At 34.9% G+C, this 21,165-nt stretch overlaps 1 protein-coding gene across 5 annotated transcripts in view; it reads left to right on the top strand.

Annotated features, from left to right (window-relative positions):
- Window positions 1-21,165, top strand: part of LOC149532672 (uncharacterized) — a 71,981-nt gene that overhangs the window by 20,841 nt on the left and 29,975 nt on the right. For all 5 annotated transcript variants that reach the window (XR_016358162.1, XR_016358161.1, XR_016358160.1 and 2 more), the window contains 8 exons: window positions 6,256-6,330; window positions 17,203-17,281; window positions 17,653-17,723; window positions 18,570-18,671; window positions 18,779-18,868; window positions 18,992-19,066; window positions 19,185-19,217; window positions 19,496-19,576. Coding sequence is in view for 2 of the 5 variants with exons in the window: in XM_089807721.1 (XP_089663847.1) it covers window positions 6,256-6,330; window positions 17,203-17,281; window positions 17,653-17,723; window positions 18,570-18,671; window positions 18,779-18,868; window positions 18,992-19,066; window positions 19,185-19,217; window positions 19,496-19,576 (606 nt within the window). In the remaining 3 variants the exon portion in view is untranslated. The remainder of the gene's footprint in view (window positions 1-6,255; window positions 6,331-17,202; window positions 17,282-17,652; window positions 17,724-18,569; window positions 18,672-18,778; window positions 18,869-18,991; window positions 19,067-19,184; window positions 19,218-19,495; window positions 19,577-21,165) is intronic.

Genomic DNA, 21,165 nt, shown 5'->3' on the forward strand with positions numbered 1-21,165 from the left:
AATGATCTACCTGAATTAGGAGAGGTTTATTCTTATAAGAAGTGGTTGCTTGTTAGGTGTCATTTTTAGAGCTTAAGGTACTGTGCATATGAATAAAGTCAGTAGAGCATTCTTTGAGGGTTATGTTGGACAGGTTTGCTCATAGTAAGCTAAACCATGTTTCTGTTTAAAGGTGGCAATGGATCAATTTATTCTTTAGAACATATGTGTAGTTTGTTTGTTGGATGATAGAATCTTAAATACTCTTTATCCAGAGCCTAATCTTTACTTCTGATTGTTGAGAACTTGAAACTGGAATCAGAGCATTTTAAATATTAGAGTGATGAGTTACATGCTACGTGGTCTTATTATGGTTGAACTGTTCCCAGTAACTGGTTTTTTGTGCTGTCACTGCTAGCTACTACCATATTTTTTAAGCTGTGGTTCTCTATATCATTCTAGCATTGAATAACATGTTGGTGCAACAATTTTTTGCAACTTAAGTTTAAGGTAGGTAAATTAGGTAACAAGAGCTCTATCAACTCTCGTGGACTCCCTTGATCGATGAGATTTTTTGCCTCCACCTCATGTTGGGATTAAGGTGCCATCAACTATGTAAATATTTTAATTTTAATTACTCTTAATATTTTAATTCTAAATACAACACAAGGGACAATGATCCATTGACTGTGTTAATTTATTTTTATAGGTTTAGTTATTAATTATCAAAACTATGCAAGCTCATTGTTGAACAACCCATGAAAAATCATCCTTGTTGAAGACAGGATCCTTGGCCTGGATGATTTAATTTGACAATGGGTCAACCTCCTCTAGAGTGCTGGGAGAGAAGTTGGTTTTTATGATTTACTTCTGACAGAGGCACAAAATATAATAAATGTAAACTCGATTATACAACGTTTAGTTGACAATTAGTTTTCTCTGGGGGTATATGAGCTCAATCATAATCCAATTATGTTTTCATCTTGAAGAATCATATGTTCAGGTCAAGACACACTGTATTCCTTTGAAGATTTGACATCTTATCACCAAACTATTCCCACCATGCATCTGAATAAGAATAAGAACAATTCAGTCTGGTCATTCAACTTCAAGTTTCAAAATTAGCATAAAAAAGTGAAAATTTGTCAACTTAGATTATGCCCTGAATAGAATTTTACGTGCTTGGAATGTTGTTTGAGTTGCCTTGAATATATTCTGCTCAAAGAAATTAAATTTCCTTGCAGAACAACGTATATAGCCCATCTTGGGCTTCTCCTCATCTACTTGGAGGAGGGCAACTAAAGGCTTAATGAACTGCAAAATAAGGGAACACAAATTTATAAACAAATAAAATTATTATAATGGATAACCTACTAGAATGAACAAAGATATGATGGAAATATGATCTTAGATCTATGATCCCCTTCATTGGAAGAGGGCCAGTTTGCTCATTGAAAAACCCAATAAACCATGTCCATCCTTGCATTGTCTTAGCACATGAGGATGCTGCCCATTTCTTGCTAACAAACATGCACCTCAAGGCAGCCTTTCGTTGGAGAATAGATTGTAATGTGACTATATTACATTCATTATTTCAATTGAATTTGTGATATTAGGGCAAGATCCTGGATCATCCCAAAAGGAGACATTGCAAGAGCACCTTGTTGTTATATGCTCCATTTACTATCTCATTTAGGGAGGATTTAATTACCTCCATAGGGACTTAGGCAAATCCTTCTGTTAGATATTCAGACCAGCAGTGTTTGGCTCTTTTTCTTCATGAGGTCAGCACACTCTCTTGCAAATTCTTGAGTGGGGGGAGTCTAGAGGCACTAGAACCCTCATTTTGTAATAATCTCAGCTAGTCCTGATAAATGAGTTTAAATCTGAGCTATGAGGTATTACGACAAAAAGTTGCCATGAAATCATAGGCCTTCAGAATTTATGCATACAGTACGCAACATCTTGCTGAAACAATGGCTATGGAATGGTATTCAACTTGACCAAGTGGAATAATACTGAAATTAAATTTAAGAAACTATGCCCATACATTCATGACAGTATAAGTATGTGCCTCACTAAGATTCATAAACAGGCCTGCCCACATTGACCAAGTAAAATAATGCAAGGAGAGTTATAAACAGTGCACAAACCCATGCGAGGAGAATGCCGTGAAAGTGTTTTGGTCTGCTCCATGCACACAACCCGGATGACCTTTCTGATTCCCGTCCAACCTGATGCTGGCTGCAATATGGAATCACAACCCATGCCGAGGAAATAATAGGCTCCAACCTGTGGAGAAAATAACACAACTGCTCCGTATGCAGATTTCGTGGTTATGGCCCGAACTCACCCCATGATTCTCAACCCATGTTGTTCCTGGTGAACACGTCTATCATATCCGACTGGCAATTGACCCCACTCAAACACGACCGAGTGATTGACGAGAGCTTGCTGTAGATTCCATGACCACTCACTGTAATAATCTCAGCCTGTGATAGTAATCCACCCATACAATATTTCATGGAAGGTATGTAATATTCCAGAATTGTTAGCTTATTCTAACTATGGCATTGGGTCTGAACATTCCTCCTCTGCTGTCTACCAACTGATTAATCTGATATACTATAAGTGCCTTATTAAACTCCACTGTAGAAAAAGAAACCAGAATGCACTTACTCGTAGCACATTTCATCTTGCTGATTTCTGCCTGGTATTGTTAATTTTCCAAGAGGAAGGATTGGGGTGATGTCCAATTTTCCTAAACAACTCGAGGGATTTCGTCCTCAAAGTTTGCCTAGTCACATCAAAGTGATCGGAACTTCAGAATATTTGAGTTCATTAATTCTTATGTGTGAATCCCAATGCAAGGTCCCTTATTTTATAACCTTGAAGTGAGGAAAAAACATTGAATTAAGGGATGTGGTATTAAACAACACTTTCGTCCTATAGTCATTTAAGTCACTTTATAAAGTAAATGACTTTATAACATAAAGTAACTTTATCCACACACTTTAATATAATAATTGGAGTGCTTAAAAATAAAATCTCCGACGTGACTGGTAGGCATCCTGATAGTTGATGTCGTTAATCTATCCGATGTGGAGATAGATTAACTTGGCACCATAACACTAGTGTGGAGAAGGGGACATGACACATTTTTAGTCGCCTCAATTTTCCAGCTCACCTAGGCAACAAGTAGCATGGAATTACCTTTAGATGTTGACACTTCATGTTGATCACCTCTTTTTTCCAGCTTGTCAAGGGATGGGAACATAAACCGATCTTCAGATTTTGATACTTAAGATATTGGAGCTAATAGATCAACTAGGCAGTGCTACCCTTAAAACACTGTTTCTACCTAGATTTGTTTCTTGTCCCTTATCATCGTAGCTTTGCTTATTCCTCATGGCATGATTTGGCCGCACTTTAGCTACATGGATCTACTACTTACCGGCTGCATTGAAGACTAGAGGGTCAGATTCATATTATGAGATTCTTTTATATTGTAGAAGCCATACTAGCCTTGGATGTGTTGATGTGAGCTTTATTCCACTACAACATGCAAAATCAAATACCTAGAGTTTCAAATTGAAACACCAAAAATATCCAACTCTCTCTTGAATAAGTTCATCTTTCATGCTAAGCTTTCAATCTAAGATCATGCAATGTCTTCAAGGTTCCTTCCATTATGAATACTCGCTCAATGAAATAATGTGATTTGCTGGTAATTAGTTAGGGTACTTAGCATTCATTCAATGGATATCAACTATTTGCACTAAGAGATTTAGCTTCACAATGTGCAATGAAAATATAACTTTTGACTTACTAATTTCCACTTCAATTTAAGCATAAACTTCTTGTTCTACTTCCCATTATGAATGCAAGAACTTGCAAATGATTTGGACTCTACCAAATGTTTTTTTAAGCAATGACTTCACCCATCTAGTGGAAACTTCTAAGGATTATAGAAATGGTAATCGCATCAATGTCTCCTCTCCGATCTCATCAATTGGATGCAAACTAAAGATTGAATATCAAGTTAAGTGCTTTCAATCATCGGTTTACCACACAAGGCACAATTACAATCAGCAAGAGGTTAGTGGCCCAGAATTGTTGAGTCAATCAAGTGAGCACCCACATTTTTTTCCATCCAACTGAACTGCTACTTAACATGAACTGAAATCCTGATCTAAGTGAGAGATGCAAAGAGCCATGCAATGCTCCAAAATGATCATATATATCCACCATGCAAGCTCAACAATGAACAAAAAACAATTTTGGTAGTACTTTGACAAATATTCTCCAACATATCTTGCTTTTACAAATGATGTGAGAAGGCCTTTATATAAGGAGCTTAAATACAATGAATGGCCAAGATTGTCAATTAAGCACCACCTTGTGGGCCTATTAAAAAATTAAATTGCCTTCTTGGGCCAATAAGAAAATAGAACAGGCATAACCACTAGATAAGATGCTCCATCAAATGGGCCAATGAGAAGAGAGAACTTGTAGAAGAAGCCACCGCCTTTCAAACCAATGAGAAAATTCAAATGCAACGAAGAACCAAACAGAAAAAAGGCCACTACACCACTTCATCACCTTAACTTGCAATGTAAACCACCACTTGTAAATAATTGTAAAATTTTAAATGAAAATTTCAATAAGACTTGGAAAATCATCACAAACTTGCTATTTTAATTTTCAATAACAAAATTTAATTGGGTAATGCAACTCCAAATCTCATCTCTCCTCTCTAGACTGATTTACATCCAAAAATAATTAGCATTATTAAAAAGTGTTATTTTCCTTATTTAAAATGGATGCTAATTATTTAAATTAAAAGACTCCCTGAATAAATCAATTTTAGCTGGCTCTCCATTGGTTGAAATTAATTTATATTTTGCAAAAGTGAGGGCCTTGGAATAATTCATTCAATTTATGGCCCTTTACAACTTCAAGTTGATTGGAAAATATTTAATTTATTGCCATTTTTGAATTATTTTTCATTAATTTTAAATGCCCCTTTTTTAAAATCAATGCCACAATGGAAGAATTAGTTAGTTCATATTTAAAATCAATCCATATTTTGCAAACTCAAGGTTAATTTTTAAAACACTTTTTCATTTTGCAAAGTCGAGGCAATGTTGGATCTTATCTAAATTTGAAATTTGTTTCCATCCCAATTAATGCCATTAAAATCAATCTTGCCTTGCTTAATATTATTATTCACAAGTAAATCAGACTTTTGAAGTCACCAAGTTCTGAAGACAAAGTGTGAAATTGAGTTTGAGGACTTAGAATGCACTATGTATAACTAGATTTCAAGATCTTGCAAACCACACTCCTCAGATGACCAAAAACGGATTATAGACTCTAATTTTCTAAGAACTACAGTTAATAAGAGCGAAGACATCATTCAATCAGTCCTAACACCATGTTAAATGCACTTAAACTAATGAACAAAGATTCCAACACGAGTTATAAATCAGATTATAAGCCAAACATGAGCAACAAACCACCTTTTATCAATATATGAAATTCTAATTTCTGAGGACAACTTCTGGAACATACCTGTTTTGGATGCTTTTGCACTCTAAACTTGATGTATTTCGTGCAAGGACAGCTCCCTAACACTCAGCAATGAACCTTGGACGTGACTGGATTGGAATTTTTTGTAGCTTATTTTTTGTGAAGAAAATCAACCCTTGAAAGTTTTCAGACTTAGTCTGAAAATTGACACTCTCTCAGTTGGTTAATGGTCCTGGAAGTCAGATTTAATCCTCTAAGAAAGTCTGCAATGGAATCTAACGAGGATTAATGACTTATGATTTTGTATGAACTTTCCAAAAAAAATATTGAACCCTTGTATTTTCAGACTTTTGAAAGTCTGCAGATGTCTTACTTGCAGCCCTCTTGATGCCTTCAAAAAAGTCTTGGAACTCAAATATTATCCTTCACACAGCCTGCAACCAATCTTGGGCTGATTTGGTGGTTGACAAAAAATCTAATAATTTTTTTGCAACTTGAACCCCCCATAAGAATTCTCAGATTTAAATCTCTAACACACTTGGATATTTACCAACTTACCTTGTGGACTTTCCTCTTTGGAGTTTAAAGGATATTCTGGTTTTTACCCCAGCAACCTTGCTATATCAGACTTTTTAGTCATGGTTATGTCCTTTGATGGTAGTTATCTGTTATTTTACTGTCACATTACTGAAGTATATGTTTATATGTAATTTCATGGTTTTTGTTCTTGTTCTCTTTTATCAGGGACTGATAACAAAGATAGATGAAACTGGAGAGACAAATGGCAACTCTGAGACTGCTGCTATTCTTGCAGCACAGGTATTTGGCATTTTTATTGTTACTCAAGGTATCTGTAAAGCTGAAGTTTATTGAGTAATATCGATACTTTTATTGACAAAAAAAATTAAGTTAGCAAAACAATTAATTTTTTTTGAAAAATGGTGAGTGAAAAGGTATATGCTCTAGCATATTTTTTTCTCTCTGTGGTGCTATATGAGATATTTTCAGCCTTGTTGAAAGGTAATTGATAGATTCAATGTATTTACAAAGGAGATGAAGGCTCCTTAAATAAGGGGTTACATGAAGATCTTTCCATAATGGAAATAGTCAAAAACGATAGTCAGAATAGAATGTTACTATACTAAATAATTGACAAACATAAATAGAAAGTGGCTAAATAAACTAACTAGACACCCTAAAAGACTTCAATGACCATCATAAGCTAAAGAATACAATATTATTATAATACCTCTTTAAGGATGAATTTTCCACACCTAGGTTTGATTGTAATTTTTCTTTCACAGGTGCATTCTATAAGTTTTATTCCAAGTTTACGTTAAAATTTGTAGCCAACTGCACCAGTGAGCAAGGTCATCTCACTAAGATAATAATGGTGATGAGTGTTAAATTCAAGATAATTGCAGTTTTTTGGAGAAGCTAAGTTTAATTGTCTTTGTGAAGCCTTACCTCACCTAACACACTGGGATGTAGAGGCAGATGTTCTTATAAAAAATAATAAGGCAGAATGCTGAAAAATTGATAATATTGGAACTGATTACTTATCACTGTTGTGCTTACAGATAATGAACTGTTTTGTTCTTTGCCTTTCTTTTGGGAATATGGGTTGGTGTTGATAGCTTATAGTTTATGCTCTGAATAAGCTTAAATTAGGTACTTTGAAGAGAATCAAAGATATCAGTTTTTGTGAAAATGGATTAAACAGCGGGTCTTTTCATTGTCTCTGAAATGAGTTAGAGTAATTTTCTTGTCGCATTGGTGTTTTTTTGACAGAGTTGCTTCATTATGAATAAGAGTAATAATTTGCTCATATATATATATATATATACACACACATGAGAGAGAGAGAGAGAGAGAGAGAGAGAGAGAGAACCATGGAAATTGAAAAACTTAAGTGCATCCAACAGACCCATAGAAGAGAGAGAGAGAACCATGAAAATTGAAAAACTTAAGTGCATCCAACAGACCCATAGAAAAGAAAGAAAACATTCTAAATACCATGGACACAATCTAACACCTGTACCATTCCCTGAAATTCAGAGTTACTTTACATGTCCTTGCAATACATGGGCACACAACAGAATCATGGTATAGTAATATATTTACGAGTGATAGCACTCAGCTGCAGCTGATTCCTAGTTGAGTAAACATGTCTATAATTCCTTTGTATTTAGGTGTATAAGAGATGACAGTCATTCCTTTTAGGTTCTAAACCTTGCTTCATTATACAATGAATATATCTTAGTAGCTGTTTTGCTGCTTTCTAATGACACATCTTTGGTTCTTTCATGAATCTTGAAAGATAATTAACAACAAAACTCATATCTGGTCTAATATAAGTCGAGTAAGTCAAACCTTCAATCACATGTTGATAGGGAAGTTGCATTTATAGAAGACAATGCACCAGAGATAGAAAATTGTAATTCTGATTCCATAGGTGTAGACATGGGTTTAGAATCTGTCATTGTGAAATTCTCAAGTAGAGTCTTGGCATATTTCCCTTGAGATATAGAAATTTTGCGATTAGATTACCATACCTTAAAGCCAAGACAATAACATAGTAGCTTGAGATTTGTCATACAAACATATACATTTACAAAAACAATCATGTCCCCTTGTTCCTTGAGTCATACAATCATAGACATTATATAAACATCGAATCAAATGGGTGCCTACTAAATTTATGTTGTAGTAAATGTCCATTAATTTTAATATACCAAGCTCAAGGACCTTGCTTCAGGCCACATAGGGACTCAAAGAGTTTGCATACCTTTTTTCAATACCAGGTGCAGTGTATCACTTTGTTTCGGTCATAAAAAGTTCCTCTTTGATGTCTTCTTTGAGAAATGCACTCTTTATGTCCATTTGAAATAACTTCATCCAAATTGTATAGCTAAAGAAAAATCATTTTGATGACTTTAATCTTTGTTGTGGGAGCAAACATTTCCTCATAGTAATCACTTCTTTCTGTGCATATCCCATAGCCACAAGCTTTCTGCTGGAGCATGACTGTAAAGATAACTTATTGTATGATGCCGTCATTTTCTGTTGGCATATGACTCTAAAGATAAACCGCTGTATCAACAACTTTAGCCCAATGTGCATGTCTCCAATGAGAATTATTCAGTGTGCTATGTACCATCTCCGTGATGATATGGCTACACCATTTAGCAACTCAGTTTTGCTAAGGTGTGTATGCAGCAGCCAGTTGACCCTGGATTCCATTTTCCTTCATATAGGTGGAGAATTCTATGACAATGCATTTCCCCTTTGATTTGACAGGAGGACAAAACATGATATTTCTCTAGAAGAGTGAAACTTTTTGAAACAAGAAAAGGCATCATCTTTATGCTACAAGCAATATATCCACATTTAACTTGTGTGAAAAACTCAGAGTACTTGAATCCATTGCGACTAGGTGCCATGGGCCCACACAGATTGGTATGCACCAACTGCAATGGTTCGATTGCACCATGCTCTCTAGGACTGATTGGTGCTTGATGTTGTTTCAGTAAGACAGTTGCAACAAATAGCATTCAGCTTCTCAAGTGAGGGAAGCCATTTAACTATGCCTCTGTTGCTAAGAATAAATGACCCTATGGGTGATGCCAAAACACAGAGAGATCACTTTCATTGGGTACCAAGGCTTTGTTGAGATAAATTGTGCTAAGCTTAAACATTTTACTAGTTTTATAGGCACGTGCACTGATCTTTGAACTTTTATATGTATTTCAGATGAGACATACCTTTGTAACACTAGTTCTATCAAACTTAATCCTTAAGCTATGATCTAAAATTGGTTGATAGATTAGAGAACATAAGTAATTCCAGACACACATACAACTTTAGTTAGCCTACACTTACGTATGTCAAATCTCAAGGAGATTTCACCAATAACTTTGATGTCATATGTTCTCTTATCTCCCAAGAAAACTTTACCATGATGGGGTTTCAATGTGTAGAAACCTCTCCTGTCCAATCATGCGCTTTGTAGAACTAGAGTCTACATACCAAATATAAATTGATTGTGAATTGTCTTTTGAAGTGTGTTAGGACTAGTCACAAACAGAAATAACAATTACATGCAAATATAACCAATATTAGAAAATAATAAACCACACAAAGAGAATACAAGACACCAAAATTTAACGTGGCTAACCCAATTGTTGGGCTACGTTTTCCAAACAACAAGTCCGATATTATTACTATCTAGTGATTACAACCTAATTACAATCCGTAATCCCTTACAACTCAATGCCGCCACAAGAAGCAATTACAATTTGTAATCCCTTACAACGAGTCCAATATTATTACTATCATCTCCTTGGCTGCCTTTGTAGCAACAACATACTCTGCCTCTGTAGTGGATAAGGCATTAACCTTTTGTAATCGAGAAACCTAGCTCACAACTTTTCCACCAGCAGTAAATACACAACCTGTAGTACTTTGCCTGGTATCAATATCCTCTACCAAATCCGAGTTAATATAGCTCTGTAAGTTAGTAGCAAAGCCCCCAAAGTGTAAACACATACTGGATGTTCCTCTCAAATACTTGAGAATCCATTTGACTGCATTCCAATGCTCAATTTTGGGATGACTCATATACCTGCTAACAACTCCCACTGCATGTGCAATATCTGGCCTTATAATTGATATTTCGTCTAATGGATTATTATTGATTAAAGTTAATAGGTCTTAACATTATTGTAAATTACGTTTCACTATTGTTCTAAGGATGTAAAAATTTAAAAGAGATTCATTAAAACAAATAAGGTGTTAAGCCTTTTAATTAAATGAAATTTGTTGTTTAATTTAATTAATTGATTTAACAATGAGCATTTAAGTTTAACAATCTATTCCTATATGACGTGTTCCAAAACTAAATTGTAAACTTAAGGTATCGATAGGAGATCATGTATTTGTCTTTCAGTGTACCTATACTTAACCGTGAAACAAACCTATTGAACTTAGTGAATTTAATTATTACACTTTAAAAAAAATTAAAAAATAACGTGTGTTTTTGCCTCATGTATTTTGGGCATGAAATTTTACATACCATAGCATACATCAAACTTCCTACAATTGAAACATAAGGTACCTTGGACATCTTATCCTCCTCTTTTTGTGTCTTTTGACACGTCTCCTTCGTCAACTTCAAATGAGCAAGTAAAGGTGTGTTGACAGCTTTAGCATTCTCCATAGAGAAATGTTGCAACACCTCAATATAATCAGCTTGAGATAATGTCAATTTTCTATTTTTCCTATCTCTGCAAATTTTTCATGCCAAGGATTTGTTTTGCTACCTCCAAATCCTTCATAGCAAATGAATGTGCTAACTATTGTTTTAACCCCTTAATGCGATTAATGTTAGACCCAACTACATGGATATCATCAACATATAAACATAAAACAATGAAGCTGTCATCATCCAACCTTTTAAAATAAACACAATGATCTGAATGACACCTACTATATCTATGCTCATGCATAAAACTGTCATATTTCAGATACCATTGCCGAGGTGCTTTGCTTCAAGCCATATAAACTTTTCTGCAATCTGCACACTAAGTTCTCCTTACCTTTGACCTCAAATCCCCATGGTTGTGCCATATAGATCTCTTCATCCAAATCACCATAAAAAAAGATTGTTTTAACATCAAGTTGCTCCAAATGCAAATCTTCAGTAGCTACAATACTTAAAACAGTGCAAATAGAAGTCATTTTAACAATAGGAGAGAATATCTCATCAAAATCAATGCCCTTTTCTGTGCAAATCCTTTTATCTCCATCCTTTTATTTCAACTTGTAAACCCATTTATTTTGTAAAGCTCTTTTACTTGCAGACAACTTACATAAATCCCAAGTCTTATTTTTTCAGCAAAGAGTCCATTTCTTCTTTCATTGCGGACTCCCACTGAATCTTTGTATCCACCTACCCAACTTCATCATAACATTTAGGTTCACCGGCACCAGTTAGTAAAATAGAGTACAAAGAGGGAGAAAATCTTTCTAGAGGTCTACTCAGCCTTGTTGACAGTCTAACATGTATTGGGGTATGTGGTATATGTTGTTGCGGTTGTTGTGGATCATGAGGAACTGTCGGAACATCATCTTTTGGAGTATCACCCATCACTACATAATTATTTTCTTTCTTCTCATGCTATTGCAACAAATCTTTGTACACTACTTTCTCATTGAATATGACATCCCTACTTCTTACAATTTTACAATTTTCAAAATCCCAAAGCCTATAACCAAATTCATCAATGACATATCCAACAAATATACATTTCTTTAACTTAGCTTCCGGCTTGGTTCTATTTTTAGAATCTATATGCGAAAATGCTTCACAATCGAAGGTTTTGAGAAAAGAATAACTCACCTTCGTACCAGTCCATGCTTCCTTTGAAATACCACACCCCAAAGGATTAGAGGGACCTCTATTAATCAAATATACAACAGTAAAGAAGGAAAGCATCCTCTTCGGATTTGTTATTTACAACATTTGCCTCCTTGTTCCCTTCTAGTTTATCTCCTTAATTGTTCTTTCGAGTCCAACAATCTTTCTTCTTATGCCCTGGTTTCCCACAGTACCAACAATCTCTTGGTCCTCTGAATTGAGACCCCTTCCCCTTTGAATAACATCAATCACATTTAGGGTATTAGATCCAAAAATAGAATTACTCAGCCGTTACCAAGCCATTCCAACTTTCCGGCATAGAACACAAAATCAAGAGAGGCCTAATTTTTTCATCAAAATTGACATTCATAGAAGATAAGTGACTAATAACAGTATCAAACTTATTTAAATGTTCTGCAACAGATCCACCTTCTGCCATCTTCATATTAAATAAACGCTTCATGAGAAATACCTTATTTGAAGCAGAGGGCTTTTCATACAATTTCGTTAGGGTTTGCATCAACTCTTCTGTCATCTTTGCTTTTGTAATGTTAAACGTCACCTATGGTGCTAGGCATAATCAAATGCTTTCCAATTGGCTTTCTGTCTAAAATTTCCCATTCCTCTTCTGTCATAGTTCCTCATTTCTTGGTTTTTCCTTCCAATGGCTTCCATAAATCCTTTTGATAAAGATAGTCCTCCATTTGCATCTTCCATAACTGAAAGTTGTTAATTATTGTGGATCTCTGATAGATAAAACAATTACAAATAAATGCTTGTAGAGAATATCTTACTTGAACAATGCAGAATGTCTTTGCTCTTCTATGACAGCGATCTTAGTAGTATATTTGTTTATCCTTCTCCTTCAGCAGTAACTATAACAATGAAGTGCAGTATAACAAATGAAACAATGGTGATAACAAAATGATGCTTATAGAATATTGTCGTTGACTGCAGGTACTTGGATGCCATGTGATTAATACTTTCCCTGCGGCAGCTTATGCACATATATACAAGGGTGAAAGACATGACTCCGAAGAGTCATGTCTCTACATGGCCCAAGGGCCACATAGAGACATGCCTCTTCGGAGGCATGTTAGTTTAAATAACAACCAACCTTAGCATAAGTTAGTGCCCGATAACAATAACAAGGCATGATCAGAATTAACACCCGATAACAATAACAAGGCACGATAAGTATTGACACCTGATACAAGGCATGATAAACATAAGTCCCTGATCATTATGAAGTTTGCCGATTAATCAATAACATGATCTCAGTACTACTGCTAATCCATGAACTATTACAGGGATGTAAGCATATGTATGTGTATACGTACATTAATATATATATGTATGTATGTATGTATGTATGCATGCATGCATGCATGCATGCTTATATCTCTGTGGTTATGAAATCAGCAGTAGTTTCAGAATATCAATTAATTCATGTTTTGCTTCTTCTAACGCTAAACATTAACAAAAGTTCTGCCCATTAAACTTCTCAACCTTCAAATTACCCTCATCTGCCATCGCTCTCACTCAACCATGAGACTCCCACTCAATCGTGAGACTTTCCTATAGAGGATAATTGAAAAGACAACCTTGCTCTGACACCACTTGTTAGGATTAATTATGGACAGAAATATCAATTACATGCAAATATAACCAATATTAGGAAATAATAAATAGCACAGAAGAGAACACAAGACACCAAGATTTAACGTGGTTCACCTAATCCCTAGGCTATGTCCACCGAACAACGAGTCCAATATTATTACTATCCAGTGATTACAACTTGATTACAATTCGTAATCCCTTACAACTCAATACTACCACAAGAAGCAATTATCGCATCACACCTTATGAAATTTCTAACCCTATGCCTTTTTTATAGAAGATTTTTGCCAGTTTAGGGTTATAATTAATTAGAACATGTTGGCCCAAAATTACAGATAAAATAGGCCCAAGAAATTACCGATGAGATGTGTATAGTACATTCCTGATCAGTCACCACATATCAATAGTGTGTGTTGCAAGCACATCTTCCTTTTTTGAAGAGTCTTCTCCTCCAACAACATTCCATTTTGTTTTCGTTTATCCTTCTGTCGCATTGCCTATTGTCACTTTGAAATGGCTTCTTTCGATGTCATTTCTTGGATAATTCTTTGGCTAAGGAGTTGTAACACCTTTATTTTACATCATGTCCAATCCTTTTACATATTAGGCACTGCTTTTGAGATCTAGATGAATTACGAGATGTGGGAGTTCCACCAAACTGCTTCTCAGGCTTCTTCCCTTTATGGTCTGTGTTTATTGCATGATCCTCTTCGGTGCCTCACCATGGTCTTGGCTTAGAGACTCTTCTTCCTGAAGTAAATTTAACGACTCAAAAATTGTGTGTTCTGTGACATTTAAAGTCGTCACAAACACTATGTATCTGGAAGGTAGTGCACACAAAACAATGTGCACTACGACAACATCCTCAGTTGTTTCACCCAAAGCTTGTAGCAATGCTCTCAATTGAGAAATCCTTTTGAGAAAGAATTCTAACGGTTCTCCATTCTTCATTTTTAGGCTGTGTAGATGACTGCAAATTTAAGATCTGATTTTGATTCTTCATTTCATATACTATCCTGAGCTAATGCAATGCATCTATGGCTGTGGACGAGTCTTGGATAGTAGGCTGAACTTCATTAGAAACATTGAACATAATGATCCGTTTGGCCTTTATGTTGCCTGGATTAAATTCGTTTTGCTTACAAGCATCAGTCATAGATTTTATTGTGATGCTATTAATGACTTGCAAAAGCAAATTGCTGAATTGTTGGCTCCAAAAATAATATAAAAGGAAAAGATATAAAATATAAATTACTTGAGTTGGAGAAAAATGGTGTTCATGGATGTATGTTTTTTTGCAATAGTCACTGTCTGGGACATGGAAGCTTGACGAATTCTTTACTCAACTCTTAGACATTAATCCTTAAACATTTCAAGGTAATTTAAGATAGGAAATATGCGTTTCTCTACACTGTGCAGATTAGATCCAACATAAAAGTCACAGAGCTTGGGAGTCCCCATGATGACTTTCAAGAAGGATTTCCTCTCCTTTTGATTGGACTCAGTCTGGCTTTGCTCAAACAGTGGGTGACTTTTGATGATGTGTGTACTCTAATGGCCCCTCCTCGTGCAGAACACAAAAGTTTGTGTTCCCAAGTTTTTTGATTGAGATACCCAAAATCCTTTCCTGATGTAATGACTCAGTTTGTGGCCTTAGCTACAAAAGCGGCAAAGGTCTCTCCTTTCACTGTTTTGATACCATATCCTTTCCCAAATAGATTAGAAACAAGATTGATTGTGGAAACTTAATATCATATGTCATGTTACAAATTAGAACTTAGTGGTTTCATATGAAACTAAGACATAACATCTACGATGTAATATAGACTAGTGAACCGACAATCAATAATAAGTAATAACAAATTGATAAAACACTTCACAGATAGAAATAATGGAATATACAGACAAGCCATGTATGAAATATGGTGTCACCACAAGATTCTATATGTACAGATTTGTTTTCAGGACATTTCGAGGAACCCTTTGAATTTCAGGGAGTCTCACAAGGGGTTATAATATTCGCAATGCACATAGTATTTTATGTAGGAAATAGTTTGCTTATATTCAATTTACGTTGTATGATTATTCATTATCTCAGAATAAATAAAAAACATTTTAAAATTATTATAAGGAGATTCCTACCAGATAATAGGAGTGTTTTAGAAAGTCATTAAGAAATGAGCTCAAGCTGAGAAGAAAGTAAGAATGAAATCATATTTATATAAACAGGTTTACAAATGTAGGTCAATGATGCTGCAGAATAAATTATAACATATTTTATTTCATTGATTATACATTTTAGTTGTTTTATTGCTTTTGTTGGTGTGTTTTTCTTATTCAATTAGATACCATGAGAGACCTCTCTTTTTATAAGCAACAGTCTTTCCCAGTAGTTTTGTTATTGTCTATGCAAGATTCTATCCCTAGAATGTCTCTTAAGATTTTGACTGATGGACATCTGGTGTTTGTTAACCATATATTATCATGGGGTCTACTTCTGTGCCCCTGGGTGCGGACAAGGGGAAAACCTTTGGTGTTAATTTGAAAAGGGTCTACTCTGCTTAGATGGGTTGGGTAAGGAATAATTTGCTTTGAATAAATAGGCTGAGCATGCTTATTTCTTTAACTGTCTTTTCTTTGTAACCGCATATTTGTAAATACATTCATTCCAAATCGTAAATGTAAAGCTACAAACTGCAATTACACTTTTCTTTATGAAACAAACCTAGAAAAATTGTGTGCAAATTGTGAAGTCAAAACGGTATAACTATATTTATTAGTTTTGGGCAGTGGGAGAAAGTCTTGCAACATCTATCATTGGGTCAGGAAACTTTTGAGTTTTCGTGCACTATTAGGATAAGCTGGATAAGCACCACTGAATTGCTGTATGCATGCGACACACTCCTTGGTCTTCGAATCTCAGTGCAACTTCTGGATCCTGGGGACAGATAATTTTTTTGTAAACCTTATTAAATCTGAGATTTCTTTGTGACAAAGACCAGGGAGAAGTATTAAGGTGATAGCCCATAGCCTTCCACAGAGCTTTTTAAATAGAGAAGCTTTTCATATTCATTTGTGTTTTTAATGTATATTTTTTCATGAAACTCAGGCATTCCATACATTTTAAGTAGCTTTATTTCAAGGCTTGGCAGCTTATGTTGTTTTGAAAAATATGGCTAATATGTTTTGAGTTGTATGATCTTTTTTGTTTATACAATTTTTTTTTTTGAATATGTTTTGTGAGTGATCCTTATTGGATGGGGGCTTGATTATAATAGCCTATTAATGCTTCAACCTGCATTATCTTTTGATTGGCAATCTCAAATTTAATCTGTCTTGTATGGCCTAGTGATCACCATTTTCAATTGACACAGAGTTGGCAAACTTAAATGGTTTATGATTTTTAAATCTTTTTTTATGCCTTAAATGATACAGCATTTCCTCGACCTTGCTGCCCCTTCTGTCCTGCCATCTTCAGGCAACATCTTTCGGTTTAACCAATTTCTTAATATGCCAATTGCAGCCTGTATGCTTACTGATGTGTTTGTTATGTGGCAATGAGTTTCTAACCGAATAGTAAAGACTCACGTAGTATCAAATTTGAAATGCAATTTCTTTGGTCTTTACTGTTAATAAATTGTTTTCATGTGCAGGTACGTCGTTTGGCACAAGAAGTAAGGCAGCTAGCTGCATCCAGGCCAATAACAGTTGTGAGTGGCTCTGGTCAAAGTGGTATGTTAACCTTTGTCCATGCTGCTCCTTAAGTCCAAATCCATTGCCAATAACTTATTTTTGTTTTGTTAGAGTGTCTAGATCATGAAATTTTTAGTGTGAAGGTAACACGTTGTACAGTGTTGAATTATTGGATATTGAATTTGTGATATTTTCAACCACTGTAAGATTTTCTAAAATAATTTAAATTTAGGCAATGCGTTCTACTCTTATAAATACAGACTTTAGACAGTGACAGGCTATCACTTTAATATTGATGTTGCAAGCTGATTCTGCATTTTGGATTGCCAGAATGATTAAGCTCTATACCAATTTTGTGTTTGTCTCAATCTAACACGTAAGTTAATACTGTCTATTTTGTGAATCTGCAGGTAATCTATCATCTCTTTTGATGCCAGCTGCTGCTCTTGGGGCAATGGGATATTGTTATATGTGGTGGAAAGTAAGTCCTTCACGGTTTGTGTTTTTTTTGTACAATGTGCATTGTTTCTCTGAATTGGTTATTGGTTACAAATATCTTGCTCATGCGAGTGTCAAAATAAGATCAATACAACCTCCATACAAACAAATACATCAGATATTAATATTACTTACGGAAGACCAAAAGTCACTGCTTCAAAACTCACTTTTTATTTAGAAACTACCTCCTCTTTAAAAGCCAACAATGGAAGAACAACTATGAATTCCACTTTAGATGTCCATATGGCAAATTGAACTGGGTCTCCACAATGAATACCCGATGTGTTAACCAATTAAGCTCAAGCCCTTGGACACTGGTGTATTTTATTTGAGTTTTGTGTCAAATATTCTTGTTTGTGATCTCCAGAATGCTATTATAACATCCTTTGGAATGCTTTCTCTTGATATGGGTTGCTTTTCTCTGTGGATTTGGAAATAGATAATATATTGAATGCATGGTATTGGCTCACCTGTCATGCATTTCGAATTGTTTGGCCATATAACAATGGCTCTTCAAACTAAATAAAAAAGTTGCATGCAGACAGTAGTTTAAGTTTACAACTGTTTTGAAATCCATACAGTTGTTGTTCTGTACTCTTGCAAATAATATGCATTTGCATAATTTGTATCATATATATGTATTAGAATGCTGTAACTTGCTTATTTTGTAAGCCACTGTATACTGGCAGCACATACATCAATTTACATTGTGTATATATATTGGCAATATTTAGATGTGTCTTTATTTCTTTGATAAAAATAAGAGGACCAGTATTTATAATCATGTGTTAATAATTATCATTTATCTCTTGCCTTTTCCAATTGTCAGGGATGGTCCTTTTCCGATGTCATGTTTGTTACCAAACGTAACATGGCCAATGCTGTTGAATGTGTGACGAAACAGTTGGATCAAGTTTCAACAGCCCTTGCTGTAGGTTTTCAACTTGTTTTCTGAATGTGTTTTATTTGTCAAATGGCCACTGTCAACTTTGATTTTTGGAAGTTTATATTGTCATTAATATAGTTCATATTATTCAGGCCACAAAAAGGCACCTGACTCAGAGGATTGAGAATTTGGATGGGAAAATGGACGAGCAGAAAGAAATATCTAAATTAATTAAGAATGAGGTTTGTTGTGTGCTATTTCAGCTCCTACATTTCGCATTACTTGCTATAATTTCATTATACACAAGCTAAGAATTGAAGATCAGTTTCAAATGTTAATTATTGGAATGTCACATATTTGTGCAGGTTGTTGAAGTCCGTGAAGATATTTCTCAAATAGGATTTGATATTGATGCAATTCAGAAAATGGTTTCTGGTCTGGTAATCATCTAACCAATGCAACAATATTGTTTGACCAATTATTAAATATTCCATTATAGTGATTATGTTGTTTAGAAGGAATCAGGCTGATATTTGCAATTCTATATATCTTCAACAGGAAGGAAAGATTGGCTCACTAGAGGATAAGCAGGTACAGAAACAAATCTGATGTAAACACATTTGCAAATAGCAATTTGTTTTCATTTTCTAGGGTTGCATAGGAACTTCTGTTTTTCGTGCTTAAGAGATTATACCGACATGGATATTTGTGCCAGAATGTTGTTTACAACTTTTGAATATTACTTGTGATACAATTTGTGTATGTTTAAAGCATTCCACTGAATTGTGTCAAGTAAGTGGATTAGGTGCTAATATATACCATTTGTTTTCTGCGCTCTAATTTTATAACTTTTAAACAAATATTCTCAGGATTTTGCAAATGCTGGTGTTTGGTACTTATGCCAATTTGTAAAAGGATCTAAAGATGGACGCATGCCAGAAGCTTTACAGGTTAGATTTCAACTTGTAGAGTGTCATATTCATAATTTCAATAATGTCATTTTACACTTGATTTGAGGAAATATATTTTAGTATGAATACACTATACCCTAAAATATTAGCAATTAGAATTGCTTATAGTGAACTGAATGGTAAATATAAACATCAAGTTGTGACAATTTTATTCTTGATTTTTCTTGAATTCATGAATGTGGGGGGTAGAGTCCACCTCCATTGTAATATAAAATATAACAAAAAGCAAATATGCAAAAATCAGACTTTGTATGAGACCATTGTTGTACATATAAGACTAAAAATAAACCAGATGTACAAACTTTCAGATCTAGACACTAGTCAAACTAAGATGAATATTGGGTATGTTTGTGTCTACCAACTTGTGCAACAACTGAAACTTGTTACACAGCAACTGAGTATTGTTAGACCATAATCAACTACTTGCTATGTAGCAATTGAAAACTGCAAGAGTAGAGAATTTGTCATGCAATATTTGGAGACTAGTTATGCAACAATCAGAGTGCAAAAACTGAAACTTGTTAGAATCTGTTGCACAGCAATTGCAAACCTGAAATGAAGCAACAAAAAACCTTCTTCTATAGCGATTGATGATCAAATGAGAATTGGGTCAAAGCCTGCCTCCTACCCTTTCTGAAGAGGAGAGTTTCGATTGACCACCAAGAGCCTAAGTTGCCATTACGGGTCAGACATGGGTACAAATATGAGATTCTGGTACAGGAATAAGGGCAAATTTTGTTTTCCCTTGGGTATGTGGGTTTGGGTACTTGTGCAACAATCAAAACTGAGTATTAGTATACTGCAACTAATGACTTCCTATGTAGCAATTGAAAACTGCTCTGTAGCAATAGAAAATTTGTCATGTTATATTTGAAGACTATTTATGCAACAATTAGAGTGAAACAACTAAAACTTATTAAAAGCTGTTGCACAGCAACAAAAACCTGAAATGAAGCAACAAAAAACCTTCTTCTGCAGCGGTTGATGATCAAATGAGAGTTGGGTCAAAGACTGCCTCCTGCCTTTTCTGTAGAGAGCTTTGATTGATCCTCAAGAGCCTAAGTTGCATGTACAGGTCAGACATGGGATGAGTATGAGAGTCCAGTATGAGAGTAAGGGTAAAATTTGTTTGCCCTTGAAATTTGGGTTTGAGTGTGTGTATAGATACACACACACACACACACACATATACATATAGATATACAAAAACACATCCTCAGCTTGCCCCTTCCTCACACCAACCTAGCAGCAAGACCAAGTTAAGACAGGTTGGGCACTAAACTGGGTCACGGGGATACCTCGGCGCAAAAAAGAAGACAATATATATATATATATATATATATATACATACATACATACATACATACATACATACATATATATATATATATATAAAGACTAAGTTAAGACAGGTTGGGCACTAAACTGGGTCACGGGGATACCTTGGCGCAAAAAAGAAGACAATATATATATGTGTATATATATATATATATATATATATATTTATATATATAACCCATGATCTGGTGTAAAAAAATGTACGGAAATTCTGAATATCCCCAATTTTG

The sequence above is a fragment of the Cupressus sempervirens genome, chromosome 10 (genome assembly GCF_028749045.1).
Source record: "Cupressus sempervirens isolate cs-2001-9-10 chromosome 10, ASM2874904v1, whole genome shotgun sequence".
Lineage (NCBI taxonomy): Eukaryota > Viridiplantae > Streptophyta > Pinopsida > Cupressales > Cupressaceae > Cupressus > Cupressus sempervirens.